Source organism: Alternaria burnsii (genome assembly GCF_013036055.1).
Source record: "Alternaria burnsii strain CBS107.38 chromosome Unknown 730, whole genome shotgun sequence".
NCBI classification, from domain to species: Eukaryota; Fungi; Ascomycota; class Dothideomycetes; order Pleosporales; family Pleosporaceae; genus Alternaria; species Alternaria burnsii.
In genome coordinates this window covers 1,291,511-1,313,980 of record NW_024066110.1, presented here as the reverse complement: position 1 = coordinate 1,313,980, position 22,470 = coordinate 1,291,511, and the positions used below count along the sequence as shown (strand labels likewise).

The 22,470-nt window shown below is 52.4% G+C and overlaps 6 protein-coding genes across 6 annotated transcripts; 3 read left to right on the top strand and 3 right to left on the bottom strand.

Annotated features, from left to right (window-relative positions):
• Nucleotides 1-685: 685 nt before the first annotated feature.
• GT037_003857 (uncharacterized protein) lies at nt 686-1,625 on the top strand (the record flags this gene model as incomplete). Its single annotated transcript, XM_038928904.1, has 2 exons — nt 686-866; nt 925-1,625. The coding sequence occupies 2 exons, from the start codon at nt 686-688 to the stop codon at nt 1,623-1,625; spliced, it is 882 nt and encodes a 293-aa protein (XP_038788611.1).
• A 2,327-nt stretch (nt 1,626-3,952) lies between these two features.
• GT037_003856 (uncharacterized protein) lies at nt 3,953-7,007 on the top strand (the record flags this gene model as incomplete). Its single annotated transcript, XM_038928903.1, has 4 exons — nt 3,953-3,968; nt 4,019-4,087; nt 4,151-5,175; nt 5,226-7,007. The coding sequence occupies 4 exons, from the start codon at nt 3,953-3,955 to the stop codon at nt 7,005-7,007; spliced, it is 2,892 nt and encodes a 963-aa protein (XP_038788610.1).
• A 567-nt stretch (nt 7,008-7,574) lies between these two features.
• GT037_003855 (uncharacterized protein) lies at nt 7,575-12,311 on the bottom strand (the record flags this gene model as incomplete). Its single annotated transcript, XM_038928902.1, has 3 exons — nt 7,575-8,702; nt 8,827-11,799; nt 11,946-12,311. The coding sequence occupies 3 exons, from the start codon at nt 12,309-12,311 to the stop codon at nt 7,575-7,577; spliced, it is 4,467 nt and encodes a 1,488-aa protein (XP_038788609.1).
• Nucleotides 12,312-13,009: 698 nt separating this feature from the next.
• On the bottom strand, nt 13,010-14,285 carry GT037_003854 (ph domain-like protein; the record flags this gene model as incomplete). The annotated part of the gene is made up of 2 exons (XM_038928901.1): nt 13,010-14,020; nt 14,100-14,285. The coding sequence occupies 2 exons, from the start codon at nt 14,283-14,285 to the stop codon at nt 13,010-13,012; spliced, it is 1,197 nt and encodes a 398-aa protein (XP_038788608.1).
• A 640-nt stretch (nt 14,286-14,925) lies between these two features.
• GT037_003853 (elongation factor 2) lies at nt 14,926-18,360 on the top strand (the record flags this gene model as incomplete). The annotated part of the gene is made up of 4 exons (XM_038928900.1): nt 14,926-15,009; nt 15,061-16,004; nt 16,078-17,586; nt 17,634-18,360. The coding sequence occupies 4 exons, from the start codon at nt 14,926-14,928 to the stop codon at nt 18,358-18,360; spliced, it is 3,264 nt and encodes a 1,087-aa protein (XP_038788607.1).
• An 807-nt stretch (nt 18,361-19,167) lies between these two features.
• GT037_003852 (transcription factor cys6 protein) lies at nt 19,168-22,303 on the bottom strand (the record flags this gene model as incomplete). The annotated part of the gene is made up of 3 exons (XM_038928899.1): nt 19,168-20,288; nt 20,337-22,127; nt 22,195-22,303. The coding sequence occupies 3 exons, from the start codon at nt 22,301-22,303 to the stop codon at nt 19,168-19,170; spliced, it is 3,021 nt and encodes a 1,006-aa protein (XP_038788606.1).
• Between the last annotated feature and the right edge of the window lie 167 nt (nt 22,304-22,470).

Here is a 22,470-nt window from a genome sequence, read left to right as displayed (position 1 = left end):
CCGATCGCATCCTTTGAAATTGTCGTGTTGGCCTCCTTTACGATAGCGCAAGCGACAAAATACCTAGGTATGGTTAGAATCGGGCTGCTCAAAAAAGCTGGGAGGTCAAATGAAGTGCTGGCTCAGTTACCTTCCATAGCCTGGACACCCTTTTCTTCTTTATATGGACCTTGTCAAGCAGCTGAATGCTCATAGCAGAGCCATGAATGATACACAGAAATCCTAATTAATCTATTATCACGGGATATGAAACCCACTGTAAAAGCTTTAGATAAACGAAAGAAGCATAAAAAAGGAGGAACGATTCTTTGCTAACCCAGAAGAGATAAGGCGAAGGGTCTCGTTCAGCGACAAATCCTTGTGCGCATTAGGGCGTATTACCGCGTATTCTCTTTCGCAACGAAATTCGCAGACTAACACGAAACGTCCGAACACTAGACCGAGGAATTGCCGCGCGGCACTGCGCCTCTTGTAGTAATGCTTGAGAGAGATAAGAGAGCGTAAGAGTCGAATGCGAGAAACATGGATCTTACTAAAACAGTATATAGTAACGTGGGTAACTCTCAACTGACTCCATCGTCATCCGCTTCGCCACCTCACACCATTTCGTTTATATTCTTACATTGATTCATTCTCCCCCACTTCTCACGCAAAGAAAATCGCTAGCACCAGCCTGATTTCATAAATGGCGTCTAACGCCCTCATATCGAGGGGCCAAGCCGACTTCGATCTCTATCCCTATACGCCTTCCAGGCCCGCTGGCTATGCATTCCTGGTGCTCTTTGCAATCGGTGGTTTGGCTCATTTTGTAATGCTCATCCCATTGCGAAGCTGGTTCTTTGTTCCGTTCGTTCTGGGTTGCGTAGGTTCGTAGCTACACGATGACCATCACGCAGTACAATCGACTAACATCCAATCTCGCAGGTGAAGCAGCAGGCTATTACGGTCGCGCCTGGTCCTCATCCGATATCCGAAATGGTAGCCCTTACCTCATACAACTCATGCTCATTCTTGCGGCCGCGCCGCTCCTTGCAGCAACCATCTACATGACGCTCGGTCGTCTTATCCGCGCTCTCGATGCTACACACCACGCTGTATTGAATCCGCGCTGGACGACAAAGATCTATGTTATCATCGATATAGGCTCGTTCGTGTGCCAGATCATGGGCTCTGCAATGCAAACTTCTGGTGATCCAGAGGGTGTCAAGACAGGAAATACCGTTGTGATCGCGGGACTGGGCACGCAATTGGTTGCATTCGCTTTCTTCATCTTAATGGCAGTGGTTTTTCACCGGAGGCTTAACAACAAACCCACGTCCACGTCACTTCGGACTCATGTCAGATGGCAGCGCTACATGTGGGCTTTGTACAGCGTTAGTGTGCTCGTTGTTGTGCGGAGTATATTTCGCCTGGCAGAGTTTGTGGAAGGGCCGGAGAGCAAGGTTTATCAGACCGAAGCATACTTGTATGTTTTTGATGCGGCGCTGATGTTCGGCGTAGTGGTCATCATGGCAGTTTTGCATCCAGGGGTTCTGTTTAGGGCTGTTAGAAAGGCTGAGATGATACCGCTTGGCGATGATGATGAGAATGGGGGGTACTTGCTTCGCGGAAACGGCTCGAAGTAATATCTTGGGTAAGGAATAGGATTTTAACTATCTCCAGCCGGTAGTACAGATGACGAAAATACAACCTTCACACGTACATTAGGTACCGGATAGACGCGCTTTCCAGGTTCCCAGAAAACCACCGCACGTATAAAAATAAGTCAGTGAAATCAACTCAACAATTTCGATTGCGATTGCGATTGCGCCCGAAGCGTCAATCGCCGCTGGTCCAGTAGCTTACCTCGCTTGTGGAGTTATAAACATTGAAGTGCTGTCGACCACGGACCAGAAGATTTGTGGTATATTTCTTGTCGCTGAGACCATAACAGCAAGAAGGACCGTACAACGCCGCACATACTCTATCACAGGGTTCTTCGCTCCCCTTGGTGCAGACAGAGAATTTTGAGAGCGTGTTGATAGTGTTTCGACTGCATCTGTTCCTTCTACACCCATTTTCTTTTGCCACCGCCGATTAGGACGATTTACCTTTGTAACTGTCACCTTCATCCGGCGTCCAACGTGGTTGGTTGCAGGACTCCATCAGCCCCTCAATGCTCTACTTCTTACTCCTGGCGATACCGTGTTAGCTTGCCGAAAGTTTCCACCACGGCTTCTTACTTCCTTATCTCTAATCACTCGCTTGAGTATCATATCCTAGAACTACTGCAGATTTTCCACGAGAACCTCGGTAATCCAAGCGCCCCCAGGAAAAATGGATCTCGCTCCTCGCTCGTATATATGTACTCCTCTGGACATCTTTTCCATTGGTAGAAACCACTACCGCCTCTATCTGCTTACTATAGGGCTGATAGTCCCGGAAAAAAGATCGACTCCGTTGTCGCCAGTAAGCACCCCCGTGTGTTCGGATCTTCGGCAAGTTCGGCCACTAATCCAGTACGATCGCGAGGGTGAGAATCAAGGATTAGAAGAACGTGATCGGTGCACTCGCTGCTGAGGTCGATTGCTTCATCGAGGACTTCATCGAGGATATTTGATCAGCAGCTGAGAAGTGCGCAGTGAGGGGTGGTACAAAAAATCAAAGGATATTTGTAGTACATTGAAGTGCGGGTGGAAGTACAGGCCAATGGTTCGTACGCTTGGCAGAACTCTACTGAACAGGAGCGGCAGGTACCGAGCACGGGTAAAAGAAACATAGTGGCATCTCTATCATGACTGGTAATAAGTAGCGACATATGATGAGGTACAGGCAGCAGCCGACAAGCTTAGTGCGTCGGCTGATCTGCGCTATACCAGACAGGCACGTCGAGAAGTCTGTGTATGGGATCGTCCAGGGCGGGCAGATCTGAAGGGAGAGCGCTTCCAGGATTGACCTTGTCTGAATTTCCCGGTTTCAAAGCCTCACGTGTTAGAATGGAAGCCGTTTGATGCGTGTGTGGCGTTCATGACCTTAGGACCATGAGAGCGACGCGCCAGCACGACCCATTGTAGTGCATTGGCGGCGAATGAGCTGGCGCCGCACGAGATTGGACGTCGTGAACTGGAAGATGGACGTCGTCATCGTGCGAGCGGTGTGGCCGGCGGTACTTGCGCTAGCAGTGGGCCAGCCGTCTAGCCTGATGCCAAGAAAAGCTTGGTATTTTGATATGTGGCGCATAGAATACCACAAACAGAAAGAGGGGCGATGGGGGAAGATGTTGTGACTTCTCTAGGAAGAGATTGCAGCGAAAGAGAGCAAGAAAATTACAGTAGAAAAGACCTGGCGAAGGTTGCAGGGAAGACTTTTGCAGGCAAGGGGTGGCGCCACACTTCGCAATAAGACGGAATCGAGATTGTGGCGCACAGCTCGATTACCCATGACGCAACCAAGACACATGTTTTGGCATCTTTTGGGAAACCTGGCGCCGATCGATCCCGCAAACATACCCGTAGGCTCGTCATACAGACCAGGGCGACCTCGTTCTGGCGTGGCTGGCCCCATGTCTCAAGGAAAGCGTGTACAATTGTGGCATTGGACGGCACATCACCAAGGAATTGGGCTGCCGCGCTGCTTTCTCTGTACGTTCCGCGGCATTCGATCGATGGCAGCGGGAAAATCATGGCCGGTAGTCGCGGGGTCAATCAAGTTGGTCGTGGTCGGTCGCTGTTCCAAGCCCAGACTCTTCACAAGCGGGAAGCTACGACGCAGTGACGTAGTTGCTGCAATCGCGCGTGTTACCCAGCCAGCCCAAATACAAAGCTGCCTTTGCCCTCACCCGCCTTCCCTCCCACACAAACCACTCTGATACCCATTACCTCGAAACACCCATCCACCATACCTCCCATTGTTTTCAGCTCTGCGTCTGCATTTTGATACCCCACCTTGATACCCACAGCAGCAGTCCTACACCATGAGTTCCGTAAACCGTATGGATACCTACCCCGCTTCCCCCTCCAAGCACTACTAACCCGTCCAGGTCCGGTGGATTTGAAGCAGAAGGAGAAGGATGTCAACAACAAGCTACAACTCTACGGCATCGTCGAGGGTAGGTAAACACGTGCAACCGACGCGTCGCACAAGTAATGCAAACAGAGCTGACCAACTCTAGCCTTCTCCAACGGAAAGGTCCCTTCTAACCAACAGATCGATGTTGCGCTCAACTCGGCGCTTGCACACAGGGCACTCAACTCCCCGTCTAAGAAGCTGTCGAGCGAGGGCCAGCACCTGGTCTCGGACTTGAAGAGTGTCATCGAACAGGCCAAGATCCTACTTCTCACCAAGAACGAGGGCAACCTCCTCCAAGACTTCATCTGGCAGGCAGAGCACCTCGGTAGCAACAGCGCCAGCCTCCCCAATGCTCCTGTCGATAAGGACACAGCAAAGCAACATGGAAACGAGGCGCTCGACGGTCTACGGACTCTCGGCACCCTAATCATTAGCAATGGCCAGTTCAGGAAGCTGCTCTCCGATGCTACCGTCCTTCTCCGTGACATGGCTGGCGATGCCGCCCAAAACACTGCCAACAAGATCAAGCCATCAGAAGACCGTCTCAACCGATTGGACGAGCCTGCTGAGGACAACACCTGGCATGACACCTCCGATCTGAACCGTGAGAACCTCCGCAACCAAGCTAAGAACAGCCTGCCTTTCGGTAACAAGAACAAGGATGAGGCCAAGAGCGATTTGAAGGAGCATGCCAAGGACATCAACCAGGCTGCCAACCCAGACGGTTCGCGCGATCCTCAACACACTGCCGAGCTTGGCGCCCATGAGGGCCAAACTGGCCAGAGCACTGGTATCAATGCTCGCGGTGCGCTGGAGACTGCTAAGCAGAAGGTCGATGCGAACACTTCTGAGGAGGACAAGAACATGGCTCGCGCTCGTCGTGACCAAATGAACAACTACCTCAAGGGAAAGATGCCCGAGGAGCGTCGCGAGCAGACCATCTGGCGTCTGAAGAAGATGGTCGTCGAGATTCAGGGACACCAGGATTACCAGCGTGCCATTGAGACTCTGCTCAGCCTCGCCGAGCAGTACTCTGGCCATGGTAAGAACCTGGGTCAGCAGGGCAAGGGCTCTGTTCAAGGTGCGCATCAAAATGATGCTTTAACTACTGCTGAAGCTAATCTCAAGGTGCGTATCTAGGCTTCCTCTCCGAAAACAAATGGCTGACAAACTTGAAGACTCTGCTCGAGCGCTTCGCCAACAACACCTCGTTCGATGACCTTATCGAGTCGATTAACCAGGTCTACAGGGACGCCGACCAGGACCCCGAACTGAAGAACTGGTTCACACGCATTAACCACTTCATCCGTAAGACCCTACAGCAGCAGGGTTTCATCCTAGAGGATCGTAGCAACGAGGAGTGGAACCAGATTTATGATGATGGTCACCGCCTCCTCCGTGGTCGCTACCGTGGCCACACTGACCGCATCGCCGACGAGTTCAAGTTCATTGGCGAGCAGTTCGATGCTGACCCGCAGAACAAGCAGTTCGCACAGTCTGTTAACAAGCTCTTCCTTGACCTCGGTCAGGATGAGAACGGCCAGACCGTCTTCAAGCCTCACCTTCTCAAAGATTTGAGCGATGTCATCTTGCCTTCCATCTTCGAGAACGTCCGCTATGTACCAATCCCGCGTATCGAGTACAGCGATTCTATGGTCGACGCTGTTGTTGAGAACCTTGTCATCGAGGGTGACAACCTTGCCCCCAACTCTTTGGAGTTCGGCTCGGACAACTACTGGCGCTGGGGACGCAAGTCCATTTCCAGCAAGAACAAGAATAAGGTCATGCTCTCAGTTTCGGGTGTTCAAATGGACCTCAGGGATGTCTCGTACTACGTCAAGCGCAAGCAGGGCTTCCCCTCTATCACCGACAAGGGTGTTATGGACATCTTCATGGGCGGTTCCGGCTTCAGTTTCAAGGTCGAGATGGAGACCGCTGACAAGGCCCGCGAAAACAACGCGCAGACCCACTTCTTCAAGGTCACTAAGGTTGAGTCTGACATTAAGAACCTTCAGATCAAGATGAAGAAGAGCAACCACAAGCTTCTCTTCAACATGTTCAAGCCTCTCCTTCTCAAGGTCATGCGCCCTGTTATTCAGAAGGTGCTGGAGAAGCAGATCAAGGACTCCGCCAACCAGCTTGACGGCATTCTTTTCGACATCAAGACTGAGGCAGACCGTGCGGAGGCTGAGGCCAAGCGAAACCCCGACCCCCAGAACATCCAGAACATGTACCAGCGCTACGCCTCTGCTGTGCAGCACCGCGTTATGCAGGGCAAGCAGAAGAAGGAGCAGGTCAAGGAGAAGGCCAGCGACACCCAGGTCAACATGGCTGTCACTCAGCACGACTCCATCTTCAAGAACATCTCCCTGCCCGGAGGTATCTCTTCCAAGGCTACCGAGTACAAGGAGCTTGCTGCCAAGGGTGAGAGGTGGGAGAGCCCTATCTTCTCTATTGGTTCCGCCAAGGAAACCTCCAGTCTGCCTCAGGTTGGCAAGGTCACTCGCAAGCCTCACGGTCGTGCGGGTGGCTACGGCAGTCCCGGTGATGAATCTCGTGGTCTTGGTGCCTCACAAGGCCTTAACCCATCAGCAAACCAGTACGACAGCCAGTACAGCAACGCTGGTGGTCTCGGTGCTGGCCAGGGCCTCACCAGTGGCCAGGGTCTTACTGGAGGATCCGCCCTCGCTGGTGGTCAGGGTTTGACTGGTGGTGTTCCCTCCACCACTGGAGGTAGCCACGGCTTCGGCACTCAGGTCGACGATGCTTTCAACACTTCGGGCACCGGCGCTCCCGTCGGCTCGTCCGGTCTTGGTTCATCTGGCCTCGACTCTACAGGTCTGAACAACCCTATTGCCACCACCACCGGCTCTACCACTCAACCCACTGGCGCTCCTGCTTCCGGAGAGTTCAACACTACTTTCGGTGATCAGAACCCTGTCTTCCAGGGCCGCGCTTAGATGCTTGTTCGTCGACCAGTGATACCCGGTATGCTTGGGGGCCGCCAGTCATGATTACGACTTTCCTACCTTTTGATCATGGATGATACCACGTTGCGCCACGGCGCACGCGCACATAAGTAGTAGATGAAATGTTTCTTGGTTGTTCTTTCTTGTTTTCTATGGATCATGGGACATGGAGCATAATCGCGCCCGTAATGGAGAGGATGTTGCGCGGGCGGACCTTATCCTGTTAACAGCCTTTGGTGGAACAAAATTGCTAGTTCATCGCTGCTGCCGTCCTACCGTAATAATAGCTAATGCATTGGTGCTTTGAATGCCCAGTCACTTGTTTGACTTCATGCCACCTTGCTATGTCACCTGGTAGTATGGTGAAGGCTGTCTTGAGCTATGCCAACATATGTTTACACTCTACTCTACTAGAATGGGCGCTTATACGCCCAACCATACCGTGTAGCAGAGGCTGGTATGGCAAAAGGTATCAATGTGTAACAAGGAAACTTGGACTCTGGAGTTGCAGTGTAGTGCGAGTGTATAAGAGTAAATCTTTCCTATCCAATGTCTTGATCAATGAAAGAAAGTGTCCCTCGAGCCAACTTGGCCGTGTTCATTCCTACTCCTACTCCGGCTTCGTGACTTCTTGCTTGCGAATCCATAAGGCGGTATTGGTGGGGGTATGTGAACTGACCGGACTGACGGGGGATTGCGCGATAGATTATCGATGCTGCTGCGGCGAACGTAGCGGTATTGGTCGTACCCCATTCGGTCTTGGTCCCGCGGAGCTGTGTAAGCTCCATCATAGTAATTTGTTCTTCGATGGTATACTCCTGTTTTGTTCTTCAAACCGTCGTTTTCTAGGAAATAACGCGATTCATCGCTGCTTGTCATAGGCATAGGCCGGAAAACAGGGGGACCTGGTAGCCTGTTCAGTGGTGTGGAGTTGTAGGGCGAGTCGTACCAGTCGTCGTCCGCCTCGAAGTCGTATGGCCTTCTTTGTAGTCCGAATCGGGGACTGGTGAATTCAGCGTCATAAGCGGGATTGAACGAATCCACTCTGCCGCCTGATTCGCTTGGAAATTTCGGTATACGTTTACGTTGCGGTACACCCATGCCATAAGCCTCGATCATTCTCTTCTCTTTGCCCATGACTGTTCGATAAAATGATGAGATCATATCCCGCAGTTCGTTCCCATTATAACCGATGAGTAGGCAGGACCCCACCGTAACCACTGTGAGTGGTATAGCGACAGACCAAAACAAGTCCTGCTTTTGGTTCATATCCCTGATGTCTGAAGAGTTCATACCGAAATAGCTCGTTACAAACGATAGTGGTAGGAATATGACTGTGACAACCGTGAAGACCATGATGGCTTTGCCATGATCTTCTTCATTAATCTCGAGCATCTGCTTTGTACGGTCGGAGAGTGGAGTACAACGCGAAATTAAATCAATGTAATCCTCCCGAACCAGAGATAATTGGTCTAGGCAGTTTTGAACGAGAATACGTTCATACGGAAACATGCCTCGGCGGGCTGGTATGGCTTTTTCATACATGGAATCATCGAGGACGCTCAAGTAGTTCTGGACAACAGTGCTTTGCCATCTGTTCACTGATATCAGGATTTGCAGTTCCTCCTGGATAAGATTGATAGAGCGGACGAGGCGCTTGCTTGGTCGATGGTTGACTTCGAATTGCTAGCAAGGGTCAGCTATTAATAGAAGAATATCTGCAAGTATTCGCGCCACTGTCCTATACCCCTGATATAGCCTCCAGACTAGTGTAATCTCTGTACGTGGGGTCAAGCATGGGTGCACTTACAACTTTGGAAACGTAGTTTCTGTACATATCGCCCGCAGTCCTACTCTCTTCGAGAGGTTTGGCAAACAACCGCCTCATCAACCATGCACAGGCATATTCCGGTCCTAAGGAGAGGTGCTTAAGGACGTCCAGTGGTTGATTCGACTTGACCATCTGCTTCAGCGCATGCCGAGCGCTAAACAGCGACAGTTTCGCGCCGTTACCAAATCGTTCTAGCACTTCGAGTCCTGCATCCGAATATGGAGCGAAAGTAAGATGAGCGGATTTCCCTGATTGAGCGTCATCATCGTAGATCTGGCGAGTCTGCCATAGAGCTCGCTCGATCGCCAAATAAAAGATCACGATTCTCCGAAACGCTTCAACAAGTTCTTTTGGCAGGCTATACAAAGACGACATTCGACCATCTTCATTTTGCACTCCGTCAACAATTTCTTGAGCTTCGACGAGAATTTCCCTTGCAGTCGCACATGCTTGGGTGAGTATTCTCAAGGTTCCAGCGTTTGTATGTTCAAGCCAAAAGTGCGCAGGACTCATAACCCAGTCCTGGAGTTTTGGAATACTAGCGACACCAGCATGTTCCCCATCGGGAGTTGTCGTACATCCTCTCTCTTTCGTATTGGCAGGTTTTCCAACGCGATTAAACCTTTTGTGTCGCTGCAAATGCTCAAATGCAGTTTGTGGACTATAGTATCTTTTCAAAGATTGGCACCGCTTACACCGTGCCATTGATCTTGCCAGTTTCGTATTTCCATCTGGGATCGATAGTAGAAAAGGCCTATGACCAGTGCGAAGAACCCAAGCACATTCCGTCGTAGCAGGATGCTCCTGGTTGGTATCGGAGTATTCGCCAAAATAGTATTCTATAGAACCGCGTTGATCGATGATGACTGCCCACTCCCTAACATTATCCAGAGCGCCCGAGAGTTTACGGAGAACGCAGGCGCTGTCGAGGTCACTCACCCATAGCTTCAAAGTTTCTTGAACAACATTAAGAAGTTCGATTGATTGCTCTAGAATGCCAATGCGTTGATTGCAAACGACAGTTTGGTGGAACGTAGCGCCACGTTTCGGTATTTTTGCTAGTTCCACGCGATCTTTGAGATCGGACAAGCTATCACCGGATTCCATTTGCATTCTCTCTGGCAAAGACCGGTAGTAGTCGGTAGAGGTGAAAGCGTTATCGACACCGTGGTCTGTCGTTTCTAAGGGATCGAGGGTCTCCGATAACATAGCCACTTCCACCTGCTCTAAATAGGTAATCGGTTTTTTGTCAGGCTTTCCCAGAGCTGTAGGCTTTTTTGCGCCTTGGTGTATAGTATTACGAGTTGGATCTGGCCAATGAAAAAATGGTGGTATAGACGTCGTAGACCTTGCAGCCGCGGATGCTGACGCAGACCCGTTGAGAGAATCTCTCGCTGACTTCTCATCCTCTGGGCCTTCTGATATATTTATGTTGATTGAAACATGATCAGCTGCTCGGTTGACAATTTCCCTCCAGTCTCCAGGACGAATCGTCGTGCTTTCTTTCAAAGTCTCATATCGTAAATGGAACTTGCTTTCTGGTATGCCAGCTTTGGTCATGTAGTTGTTTACAAGCTCGTAGGCTGTTGCTTCTAACTGGAAGTAGGACCTGAAACTTCCAACAGGAAACATGAGTGTCTGACCACCTTGATCAGTGATAGTGACTGATGTTAGGGGGGTCTTTTTGATATCTTGCCTACTAGTTGGCTTGATGTTCTCCTGAACGACGTTGATAGACCCATCCATATATGAGGACAGAGGTCGATGTCCGTGGCTTACGACTACACCAGGTCCAATATTCATCATCCACAAACTAGGGACATGGACCACGTTACCAGAGCGATCATCGCTGAACTTCCTGCAAGACTGCTCTTCATCTCGCTCTCGTACTGGTTCGTACGGATACATTGCCTGCATGAGTGTATGAGGTGGAAAACAAGACTTGTTCGCTTCTGAGCCTTGTTTTTCTGGTGGCTCGAGACTGAGATATGGTACGCAGCTGAAAATGACAGGTTGAGAGTCAGACCCATCTGGATCATCGACTCGGAGGACAGTTCCGGGCTCAATGAATCTTCCACCCAAGAAGGGTTTGACTTTCTCCGTATAAACCTTTGTCAATAATGCGCGAGTGCGCGCCAGCAGCCGGTCTGAAAGGCCTGGTATGGACAAACAAACGTCTTGGAATCTCTCAAAGTCGAGCCGCGAAGCCTGAATGTGATACCATGTTGTTCTCACACCTTCCTGTAGCCGAGCATTCTCTGGGCCGGGTAATGTATGAATTTGGAGTACATATCGGCCCTCAAACTCTGTCATCATTGCCTTCGTGATCTTCCAAGTTTCAACATCACTTTTACATATTGCCTTCTTCTCTCCATGTATCTCCAAGTCGTGATTTAGCATGTTGCTGCGTCTTGGCTGCTTGATCTGCGCCTTGAATGAAAGCACTTTGCCCTCAGCATCAACTGGAGTCGCGATGGAGCGAGGAACCGATGAATGTATGTAGTCCTCTGGAGTCGGTATCTCCTCATTACTCGACATCTCGCTTTCACTAGACTCGTAGTCGGTAGAGTCCTCTCCCAAAAAGTCATCTTTGAAAACATCTCCAACCACATCGCTTTCTGCAGTGGCAACGGTTTCTGATCTTGACGATGGCGATACGGACCGTGGTTCTTCAAAAGTAACAGTACGCAAGACTCTGGGACCACCAGTCCCATGACCTTCCAGGGTGTCTCCTAGACGAGCCCGCAACGGCGGCCCTGACTGTGGAGAATTTGCCGAGCGATCGACAAATACGATCCGGATTGTCGAACCGGGTGTGACAAGCTTACTCCAAGCACTCGGCAAGATGTTAGCGCCTTTGACATTTTCTACCTTATAGGTTCCCTCATTGATTTTGTCGAGGTAGCTTTCGTCTGTTTCTGCGTAGATTTCTTTCCAAAGTGGCTCGATATCCTATGGAAATGGATCAGTCAACAAACCATCGAAAAATGACTCTAAGCGAATCAGAATTCGAATATCATTCGTACCTGTACGTACAGAACATTGTTTTCAGGGTCATGAAAAGAGCGAACGTCGAGCGAAGTAAGAAACGTACTCACCTCTTTTGAGGAGCAATGCTCAAACGGAAAGACATAGCGAGAGCCAAGGTGATCGCATAGGTATATGACTTCTGGTCCATCCGTGTCATTGTTATGCGTTTCCATTGGTTGCTGGGAGCACGCATCGCGGGATCCTAGTCCATGGGCGGGAGTGATGGCCTCTCTATCATCTTTAAATGTATGAAGTAGTGACTCTGACTCTCGAACATCTTTTTCGTCTTGGATCTTCGTTTTGGGTTGTCCTTCCTGCCCATAGTCGTCTTGTCTTTGATCCGTAACCTGATTATCAAGAGCCAGGTGGGCTTCAGTTTGGTCTTGATTCGGGAATTGCCTTGCGGCTTTCGTGTCTTGCGCTTGAATCTCCATGCGAGAATAACTTTAGGTCACAGAAGACGACTGTGAGCCGGAAAGAAATGAGGCAGACATGATGCGAATGGAAAAAAGATCCGAACTTGAGTTGGGGGCCGGCATGCAGGTCAGCCCGTCAGCGTCTAGTTATAGTTCAGCTCTTTGCTAGCGTCAGCCTAACCGTCTTCGCATGTAGTGGGGCACACTTTCGCGTGCCGTCCCGCACATCCAATAGCAGTGATAAAGATGATGCCCATTTGCACATGTTCCCTTAAACTAGGATCTTAGAGGTGCATTCATCTTATCACGACGTAGAAGGTGTACGATGCTGCGAACTTGATTAAGGCATGTCGCGACTATGAAATATGAATTCAAGCCCAGATCAAGGGCGACTGGTGATTACAAGGCTTACTGCTACTGCTATTGCATACTAGATGTGACAAGTGTGAACAAAGGAAACAATCTGTGGGGGGGAACATGCTACAATATGCAATATCGTCGAGCAAAAGTATCCAACTGGTATCAAAAGGCCCCATCAATGGGCAGCACACCAAGGCTGAAGTCATAAATCGTAATGGTATCGTAAGGAGAAGAGGTCAAGGGAGGGTTTGCGCGATTAGTGATGGCGGTGGAGGGTGGGAGTTTCGAAGAGGATACGAGGGCCAGCGTATGTACAATTGGTGTTTGGAAGGAGTGTCGGGGATGGCAAGCGAGGGTCATCTGATGGAGAGAGGCTGCTGGGCTGGCAGTATGGGTGAAGACACGAGGCTTGGGGTTGCTGGTTGGATGTTGATGGTGCTAGGAGCTGTCTGCTGTATGCGCGTCTGAGGCACTTCCTTCTTCTTGACCAGCAAGCTCTTGAACGCGCCGAGCCACTTGGCTAGGGCATCTTCGTCTGAAGCGCAGAATTTGTAATTCTTGTCCTCGCATATGACCTGCATGCAGTATTGCTTGCTTCGCGAGAGTGGATCTATGTCGACGGCATCGATTATGTTGGTGAAGGGGATGATGTGGGTCGCGGAGTATTCATCGTCGTTTTTGTAAAAAGCAAGGCACTTTGGTCGCAGCACCACCCAGATCTTCTTCCACTGGCGCACGCCGCCTTTGGATTTGAGGACATAGAGCCAGCCGTGGTAGACGACGCGCTCGTCGTCGGGTGTGGCGCCGATGTTGCTCTGCTGGCTCGCGTTGCGTTGTTGCTGCTGTGGTGTTGTCGGGGGCGGAGAGTTGGCGGAGGCTTGGTTGGTGTCGGAGAAGTCAAAGTCGGAGATGGAGCCGCGCTCACCGCCAGAGTAGTTGAGGGCTTGCGAGGGACGGCGGGCGCTGTGCATGTTCTCCGGGGCGATGGAGCTCGAGGGTCTCGGCTCTGCCTCGGAGGAACTGGAAACAATGTTTTCTCTGGTTGCGCGGCCAAAGCCTGCAAACGTCTTCTTTGTGGCCGTGGGACTCATGACGGTCATCTCAGCCTCGTGCTCGCCAATGCGCGCCTCGGTACGTATGAAGTGCACCCAGTCCTGAGCGTCTTTGTCTGTGGATGCGCCGAGGTGGTAGTTGCGGGCGGGCGAGAAGATGCCAAAGACGTGCTCCATCTTCTTCTTCGAGTCTCTCTGGCGCGCAACTGCCGTGATCTCGGAGAGGTTGATCTGGTGGCGCAGCTTGGTCTCGTGCTTGTCCTTGTAGATGGAGAGGCAGTTGGGGCGCAGGACGATGTAGACGGGCTTCCATTGCTGTGCACGTGTTAGCAGACGTCATGCCACGGTGGTCGCGGGCGTGGGTGCGTGCCTTTGTCTTCCTCGTGCGCTTGACGACGGTGCCGGCCTTGATGATGCGGTCGAACTCGAAGCAGCCGTTCTGGTTGACGGGCGACATGATGTCGACGCTGGCGCTGAGCGTCTTGATGTTGTGTATATGGGGCGGGTCCAGCTTCATGCCAGCAGAGCGGATCGCAATGGGTTTGGCGGGCGTGTGCTGGCCGTCCAGTGTCGCTGCCATGTCGGCGGTAGGAGTCACATTCACGGTAGGCGGGGTGGGAGTGAAGGGAGGCAGCTATAGGGGCGTTGCGATGCTCGAGCGCGTTGGTTATATCCCGAGTGTTATGGGAGATCGACAGACGGTGGGCGAGGGGACAGGGGGAATGCATGGGGCGCAAACCGCACCAGCGACGGCAGGCGCACAGGCTATAAGGACATGGGCCCAAGTGGTGAGGTCAAACAAAAGGCCGCCGCCGGCGATCGCAGACGACGCAGGACGGGAGGGGGGGTGCATGCGACGCTTCGGCAGGGAGGCCGTTGGGTTGCATATGGCTATGTCAGCAGGGTCTGACGTCTTGGTGCAGCTGGACCGCCACCAAAAAATGAGCCATAGTGATGACGGTTTGGCGGGGACCTTGGTAGCCGCCGCTGCGTTTCATCCAAATCTTCCGCCATGCCCCCAAACCACACAACAAATCTGTAACCTCAACACCTGCGGCACTTGTCCACGCCCCTCCAATTTGCCTTTTTCGGTACGCGCGCTTTTGATCTGCAGTGAAACGGCCTCTCCCGCGCTCCACTGCCTTGACGTCGCCACGCGAAACACGGCGCCCACCCCCAGTCCTTGTCGCAACCAGTCTCGACCACAACACTCGACCAGCATGCCTGTCGTTCCGAGCGACAAGCTGGTGTCGCTGCAGCAGGCGGCTGATGGCATCAGGAACATTTGCATCCTAGCTCACGTGGTACGTCGACTTGCTGATGCGCGTGAACGCGACATGTGCTGAATGCGGCAGGACCATGGCAAGACGTCCCTCACCGATGCCCTCATAGCCACCAATGGCATCATCTCCCCCAAACTCGCTGGCAAGATCCGCTACCTCGACTCGAGGCCCGACGAGCAGTTGCGCGGCATCACCATGGAGTCGTCCGCCATCTCGCTATACTTTTCCCTGCTGCGACGCTCCGCGCCCGATGCACAGCCAGAGCCCAAGGAATTCCTCATAAATCTTATAGACTCGCCGGGACACATAGACTTCAGCTACGAGGTCTCTACCGCATCACGTCTCTGCGACGGCGCTGTCGTGCTTGTAGACGCCGTAGAGGGCGTATGTAGTCAGACCGTCACAGTGCTGCGGCAGTCGTGGATAGAAAAGCTGAAGCCTTTGCTCGTCATTAACAAAATGGACAGGCTAATCACAGAACTCAAGATGAGCCCTGGCGAGGCATACACACATCTGAGCAAGTTGCTCGAACAGGTAAACGCCGTCATGGGCAGCTTCTACCAAGGCGAGCGCATGGAGGACGACCTCCGATGGCGCGAGAAGATGGAAGAGAGACTAAACGCTGCAGCTGAGAATACTGACACACGATCCTCATCCATACCAGAGAACGGCGAAAGCATCGATACCACGAGCACACCCGCCGAGTACGAGGAGAAGGACGACGAAGACATCTACTTTGCCCCAGAGAAGAACAACGTCATCTTCGGCAGTGCCATCGATGGCTGGGCATTCACGGTAAGACAGTTTGCCAGCCTGTACGAGAAGAAACTAGGCATCAAGCGCTCCATTCTCGAAAAGGTACTCTGGGGCGACTTTTACCTAGACCCCAAGACGAAGCGCGTACTCAGCTCCAAGCATCTCAAGGGTCGCCATCTTAAGCCCATGTTCGTCCAGCTCGTCCTAGATAACGTGTGGGCTGTATACGAGGCCACCACGGGAGGTAACAACGGGAAGGGGTGCGTGGATTTCCTTTCCTTGCGTGATTCATGTCCATGTATCATAGCAATATACTTATACTTTTCATTACAGAGATCCTGCTATGGTCGACAAGATTACCAAGTCACTCAACCTTAACGTTCCAGCACATATCATGCGTTCTCGCGACCCGCGCGCACTCCTAATTGCACTTTTCGCAGCTTGGCTTCCACTATCAACCGCACTCTTAGTTTCAGTCACCGAATATCTGCCTGCCCCCTCCAAAGCGCAAGCCGAACGCATGCCCGAAATCATCGATAGCTCGCCAGGTGCCGATTACGTTGCACCAGAAGTGCGCGACGCCATGACCAACTTCAAGGCCTCCAAGGATGACCCTGTCGTAGCCTATGTCAGCAAAATGATCTCAGTGCCTTCTAGCGAACTACCTCAGAACAAGCGAAGAGGTGGCGCACTCACAGCTGAAGAGGCAAGGGAGATGGGACGGAAGAAGAGGGCAGAGATTGCCCGGCAGCAAGCTATCGCCAACGGCGAGGACGCTGACATTGGTGGAGTCACAGACGCATTAAGTTCTGCTGCTATTGGAGAAACCGAGACGCCTGTAGAAGAGACACCAGTGCCCGACGTAGAAGCCGAACACCTCATCGGGTTCGCACGTATCTTTTCTGGTACCTTGAGTGTTGGCGACGAAGTGTACGTTCTTGGCCCTAAATTCACCCCCGCAAACCCACACGCCTCTCCGGAGCCACAAAAGGTCAAAATCACTGCGCTGTACCTGATGATGGGTCGTGGTCTGGAGCCATTGACCTCGGTGCCTGCCGGTGTCGTCTTTGGTATTGGTGGACTCGAGGGCCACATCCTAAAGTCCGGCACTCTCTGCTCCCAGCTTCCTGGATCCGCCAATCTTGCTGGTATTCAGATGGGCTCAGAACCTATTGTGCGCGTTGCGCTCGAGCCTGAAAACCCGTATGACCTAGACAAAATGATCAAGGGCTTGAAGCTACTTGTCCAGAGCGATCCATGTGCTGAATACGAGCAACTGCCTAGTGGAGAACATGTCATCTTGACAGCTGGCGAATTGCATCTTGAGCGATGTCTGAAGGATCTTCAAGAGCGATTTGCAAAGTGCGAAATCCAGGCTGGCGAACCCATCGTGCCATACCGAGAGTCAATAGTGGCTGCAACCGAGATGAACCCACCCAAAGACCCTAATCTACCACGAGGAACAGTCATTGGCGAGACTGCTAGCAAGCATGTTTCTGTTCGCTTACGAGTTCGCCCACTACCAGCCAGTGTGACAGAATTTCTGGGCAAGAACGCGGGTGCGATCAAGAAGTTGTACTCGGAGCGACGAGCCGAAGACGAAGGAGAGCATCGCGTGCACGGTGCTGAGGATGATGGCATACAAGAGGCTGAACAACGCGAGATTGGACAAAGTCTGAACTTTGACGAATTTAAGAAGCAGCTCAAGGAGGCATTCGCCGAGGCCAAAGGACAGAAAGAGATTTGGACCGACGTGATTGAAAAGATTACAGCCTTTGGTCCTCGGAGAATAGGACCAAATATCTTGGTCGACGCGACCAAGGACGGTATCTGTGGCAAGGCGTATGTATATTTGTTCTCAACTTCCATTCACAGCTAATCCTTTGCAGACTCCGCGAGTCATCTTCTCCAGATGTTGACGCGGACCATACCTCCGACCGCACTATATCCGCACGCACCTTCTCCTCTACAATCTCCTATGCCTTCCAGCTCGCTACCGCGCAAGGTCCCTGCTGTGCCGAGCCTGTTCAAGGCATCGCCGTCTTTCTCGAGGACGTCATCCTCAACATCCCCGACGATGAGAGCGCACAAGATCGCGGTCGCTTGACTGGTGAAGTCATCAAGGCCGTACGTTCCTCCATTCACCAAGGCTTCCTAGACTGGTCACCTCGTATGCTTCTGGCAATGTACAGCTGCGAAATTCAAGCTTCTACCGACGTTCTCGGCCGTGTCTACGCCGTTTTAACGCGCCGCCGTGGAACTATTCTTTCTGAAACGCTATCCTCTACTTCCTCTGCTTCAACCACTGGCTCGCAGACCTTTACCATCAGCGCACTTCTTCCCGTTGCCGAGTCCTTTGGCTTCAGCGACGAGATCCGGAAGCGCAGTTCCGGTTCCGCGAGCCCGCAGTTGAGGTTCGCTGGTTTTGAGATGCTGGATGAAGATCCCTTCTGGGTCCCGTTTACCGAAGATGAGCTTGAGGATTTGGGTGAGCTGGCCGATCGAGAGAACGTCGCCAAGAGATACGTGGATAAGGTCAGGAGGAGGAAGGGACTTCGGGTTGCGGGTGACAAGGTGGTCGTTGATGCCGAGAAGCAGAAGACATTGAAGAGATAGTCTCGCTGTGGAGTATATGAGACGGAAAGTGTGAAACCAAAGAAAGAAACTAGAGGATATGGTAGAGAAAATTCAATGATAATGAGCTCCAATGCCACACAGCAGTTCTTTACAACAGACATATCTAAGTGGGCTTGTCTCAGAATCTAACGAAGTGCTTGTTGACCATCGGGGGCTGGCCGACTCTTCACTCGCAACAGCCTCATGCGGACACAACCTTGGTTCTGATCAAAATCACATGGCAATTGTTCGATGGTTTTTGGTTTCGTTGAGGCATTCTCGTATGTTGAGGAAGAATGTATTGACCTTCACATGCTGTCCGAGAATATGGTGAAGACGCTCTTGGTGTATAGCCGACCAGTGTGTTTGTCGACGGAAAGAAAGAACTGACAAACAAAGAATGATGGAGTCTGGTTGGCCGAAGAAAATTGCCTATATCGCGTTGGAAATATGTGACGCTGTTCGTACCATGTACCCACTTGAGTCGTTTCAGAAGAACAAACTTTTTCGTATCAAGTAAAGCAAACGCCGTGCTTTTCTCATTATTGAATCCTACATACTCGATTGGTAGGACGCCTTAACAAAGTCAACACGAAAGCGGACTGCATCCGCAGCCTACAGGCTGGGTATCACTTGTACAACGATCTCTTCCGCGATCTATCAGCCGGAGATTCAAACGACCATCTAATCTCCAGAGTTTTCCTTCCATATCGCCATCGTTTAAAACTTGTCCAACAAACAAGCTCATATTTTTCCTCAATGCAGAGCGCATCACACCTTCCGCAATCCTAACCTCAAATCCATCGATTAAGCGCTGCCCGGCGGCCCGCCCATATTCAGCAGGATATCAAGCATGTCCATGCCGCCAATGTCCGGTCCCATGGCCGTTTGATTAATCTCCGCACCCCATTGATCCAGCAAAGGATCGAGTGGCAGAGCAAGCCAATCCTGATCTTGACCCGCACCCCAACTCGCTCCGCTATTTGCCCATTGACTCCAACTCGTGTTGTTACTGCCATTCGAATTCGAGTTATTCGCGTTGTTGTTCTGAAAGTTCGGATAATTGCCAGGTGGTGGCATGATGCTAATGGAGTTGCTGTTGGGATCGTAGGGTTCCGCCGAGATGCCCCAAAGAGGTGTTGCGCGACCGCTTGTGCTGAGGCCCATACTGGGCGAACCTGGTACGCTTGTACCAGTGCCTGAGAAACCTGTTTGTTGGGATCCCATGTACGGCGGTGCAAGATGGTTGGTATTGTTTAGTGGAGCGGGCGGTGGCATCAGCGGTACTTGATTAGGGCTTTTGCTGCCGGCACGCGAGATGCCACTCGAGCCGTTGGCAGCCAGACGTACGAAACGCGAACGGATTCGGTGAGTCAGTGTTTCGACAAGATCGGCGAAGCGGTTCCCAACGTGCACATCGTCGACTATGCTGGTTCGTAGGGCATCGACCGAGTCGCTTAGAAGACTAAGACTGACAGCTACGTCTTCTTCGGTAGCGCCTAGCGCGAAGGTCTTGAGCAGAATGATGGCTACACTGACAATACGGAAGAAGGTTCGTACTGGCGCATGTCGTAGATAGCCACCAGGATGCAAGCCTTCGACCACCACTTTGAGCACATTGCGCGACGCATCGATGACTTCGTTGATATAATGGCGGTCGTTGGCGTACCATTTTACAAGTGTGCTAAAAGGGATAGCGCCACCATCGTCATTCCCGTTTGAATTGCCATTGCCATTAGGGTTGCCATTGCCGTTCGGATTGCCATTACCATTTGTAGGACGTCCGTTCATGCCACTAGGCTGGGCATGTGTCTGTAGAGGAGTGTTATGTGTGCAGCGTTCAACCACTGCCTGCAGGGCAAGCGAGTTGAGATATACACGCGTGTACTCAAACTCGATGATGAGAACGTGACGAAGTTGCGTCGGAACTACAAGCTGTTAGGCAGAGTACGGGAGAATAACGGTGGTATTCTTACCTTGGGGTGCTCTATCGAAGCACTTCCTCCACTCCACTAAGGGCCCTTGGAAGAACTTCAGCATCTCCTCGTAACCTCCCGTCTTGAGCAGCTCTCTTGTTTTACGTCGATTAGAGAACAATTTCAGATTGCCCATCTCCATGACTTTGGCGATACGAGCCCAGAAGTCAAGCACAAGATCTTGTACGGCATGGCGCTCCTGGGTCGCGATAGACTCGAGCGGCAGGCGCTGGCCATCCGAGCGCATACCGAACTGTGCTGGAGGTGCCTTGATGCGACTGATGCGCTCTTTGTACAGCTCAAGTGGCGAGGGGCCGCCCACTAGGTTCTCGTCACGCTCGAGTTTGGGAAGCATGGATGTGAGACCCAGTCTGCCACTGGTCTGCGTGACATAGATGATGAGCAAGTCGCGAAGATGGTTCTTCCGGCGGTAGTAGGCCTTTACAGTCGCGTGCGAAAGATGCTGGTTGGCCTCTTCGAACTCAGTCTCGTTAGTCTCGTCGAAAACACCAATCTCAAAAGCGAGTGTCATGGCGTTGCCCAACAGCATCCAGCACATGCGATCACTTCGCCAGCACGGCTCTAGCCAACTGTCGATGCGCTTGTCGCCCACACCTTTATACATTTCAGCTTTAGGTCCAGCCTCGTACGGGTCGTCGGGCAAGACGAGCTCATCGTCATCATCGCCAGGGGGGAAATGCAGTGCGCGAGGATGCCACTCGGTAAGTAGCATCAGACTCTCGACTGTACCAAGCGTCCGAAGGCCCTTTCTTGATAGGGGGTTCACATCAGAACCAGGCTGCTGACCGGCGCCACAGAAGCCGCCGCCAAACTGCTCTTGTCCGAAGATCATGCGATCTATCATACCCTGCAGGTACTTCCATAGCTTCTCGTGAATGAGATATGACCTAGATGTGGCGCCCACGCCGCTCGAACCGCTGGGTTGTGAATACCTTGCGGAGATGGTCAAGAGAGTGATGACCAGCATCGGCTCCTCTTTGAGCAGCTTTGCGTGAAAGGCATGATCGCGATAGTCTGGCACGACGATGGGTGTAAGCGGCGACAGAAATGCATAGAAGTAGTCGATGTAGGCGATGGCTTCCTTGGCGGTGAGCCAGCCGGCGCGGACAAAGCGGAACTTTGACCAGGCTCTCACAGCATCGGCGAAGGCAGCTTCGTTTGGAGGGTCGGGTAGCATGGGCTGCTGTATGGCGGGATCCACCGATGGCTCTGCGGTGGCTCGCGAATTGGCGCGCGCATGTGAGGTCTGGGGTCTAGGGCTTGCGAAGTTGGTTTGAGAGCCTGGCGTGCTGCCCAGCGTCGGGCGCTGGAGACTGGAGCTGCTGCCTGTGCGCTGGTGGTGGCTATTCATGCCAGCGGCCTCAAAGAGCAGGTTCAAGGCATCGTGGCCGCTGTAGACCTCGCCGGCCTGGAGCGTCGCGACCGTCTCGTTGTTCACCTTCTGGTCTTCTTCGTCGTTGGGGGTGCGCTGGTGGCCGGCCGACGTGTTGGGTCGTCGCAGCGGCTCGTATCGTCCGACGGAGCCGCCTGGAGTCAGCGGCTGGGAGATGTAGGCGGCGTTGTTGGCCGTGGTTATGGTGAGCGGCTCTGGCAGGCCGTCGGAGCGCTGGCGCTTCCTGCCATTGCGCACCTCGTAGTCGTCGGCATCGTCGTAGTCGTCCTCGCCGTCGGCCTTGCGCTTCCTGCGCGTGGCAGAGAAGAAGCACTCCTTGCTCTCCCTCCTGCACCGCACGCAGGGCGGATCATGCGGGTTGTCTACGGGACCAAGATCTACAGGCACAAGAAATACACATCAGCAATTGCGCGACGATAAGCCTCACGGCAGCCTCGGACGTACCGCATCGCACTTTGCGACGCCTGCATGGTATACAGGCCTGGTATGTGCGCGTGTGCTGGGCATTCTGTGTCCGCGGCGGTGGAGAAGCGTTGGAGCCCGCAGTCGACATGGTGGTGGATTACGGTCGGCTTGCGACGGCTGAGAGCTGGCGGACTTTGGCTCTGATAAGGGCTGGAATACCGCCGAGGCACCTCAGTTCCAGAGACGCGGTACCTGCATGCAATGCGCGGAATGTCTGCGCAGCGGTAACGCCTACAGGAAGGTGGACGTCCAAGA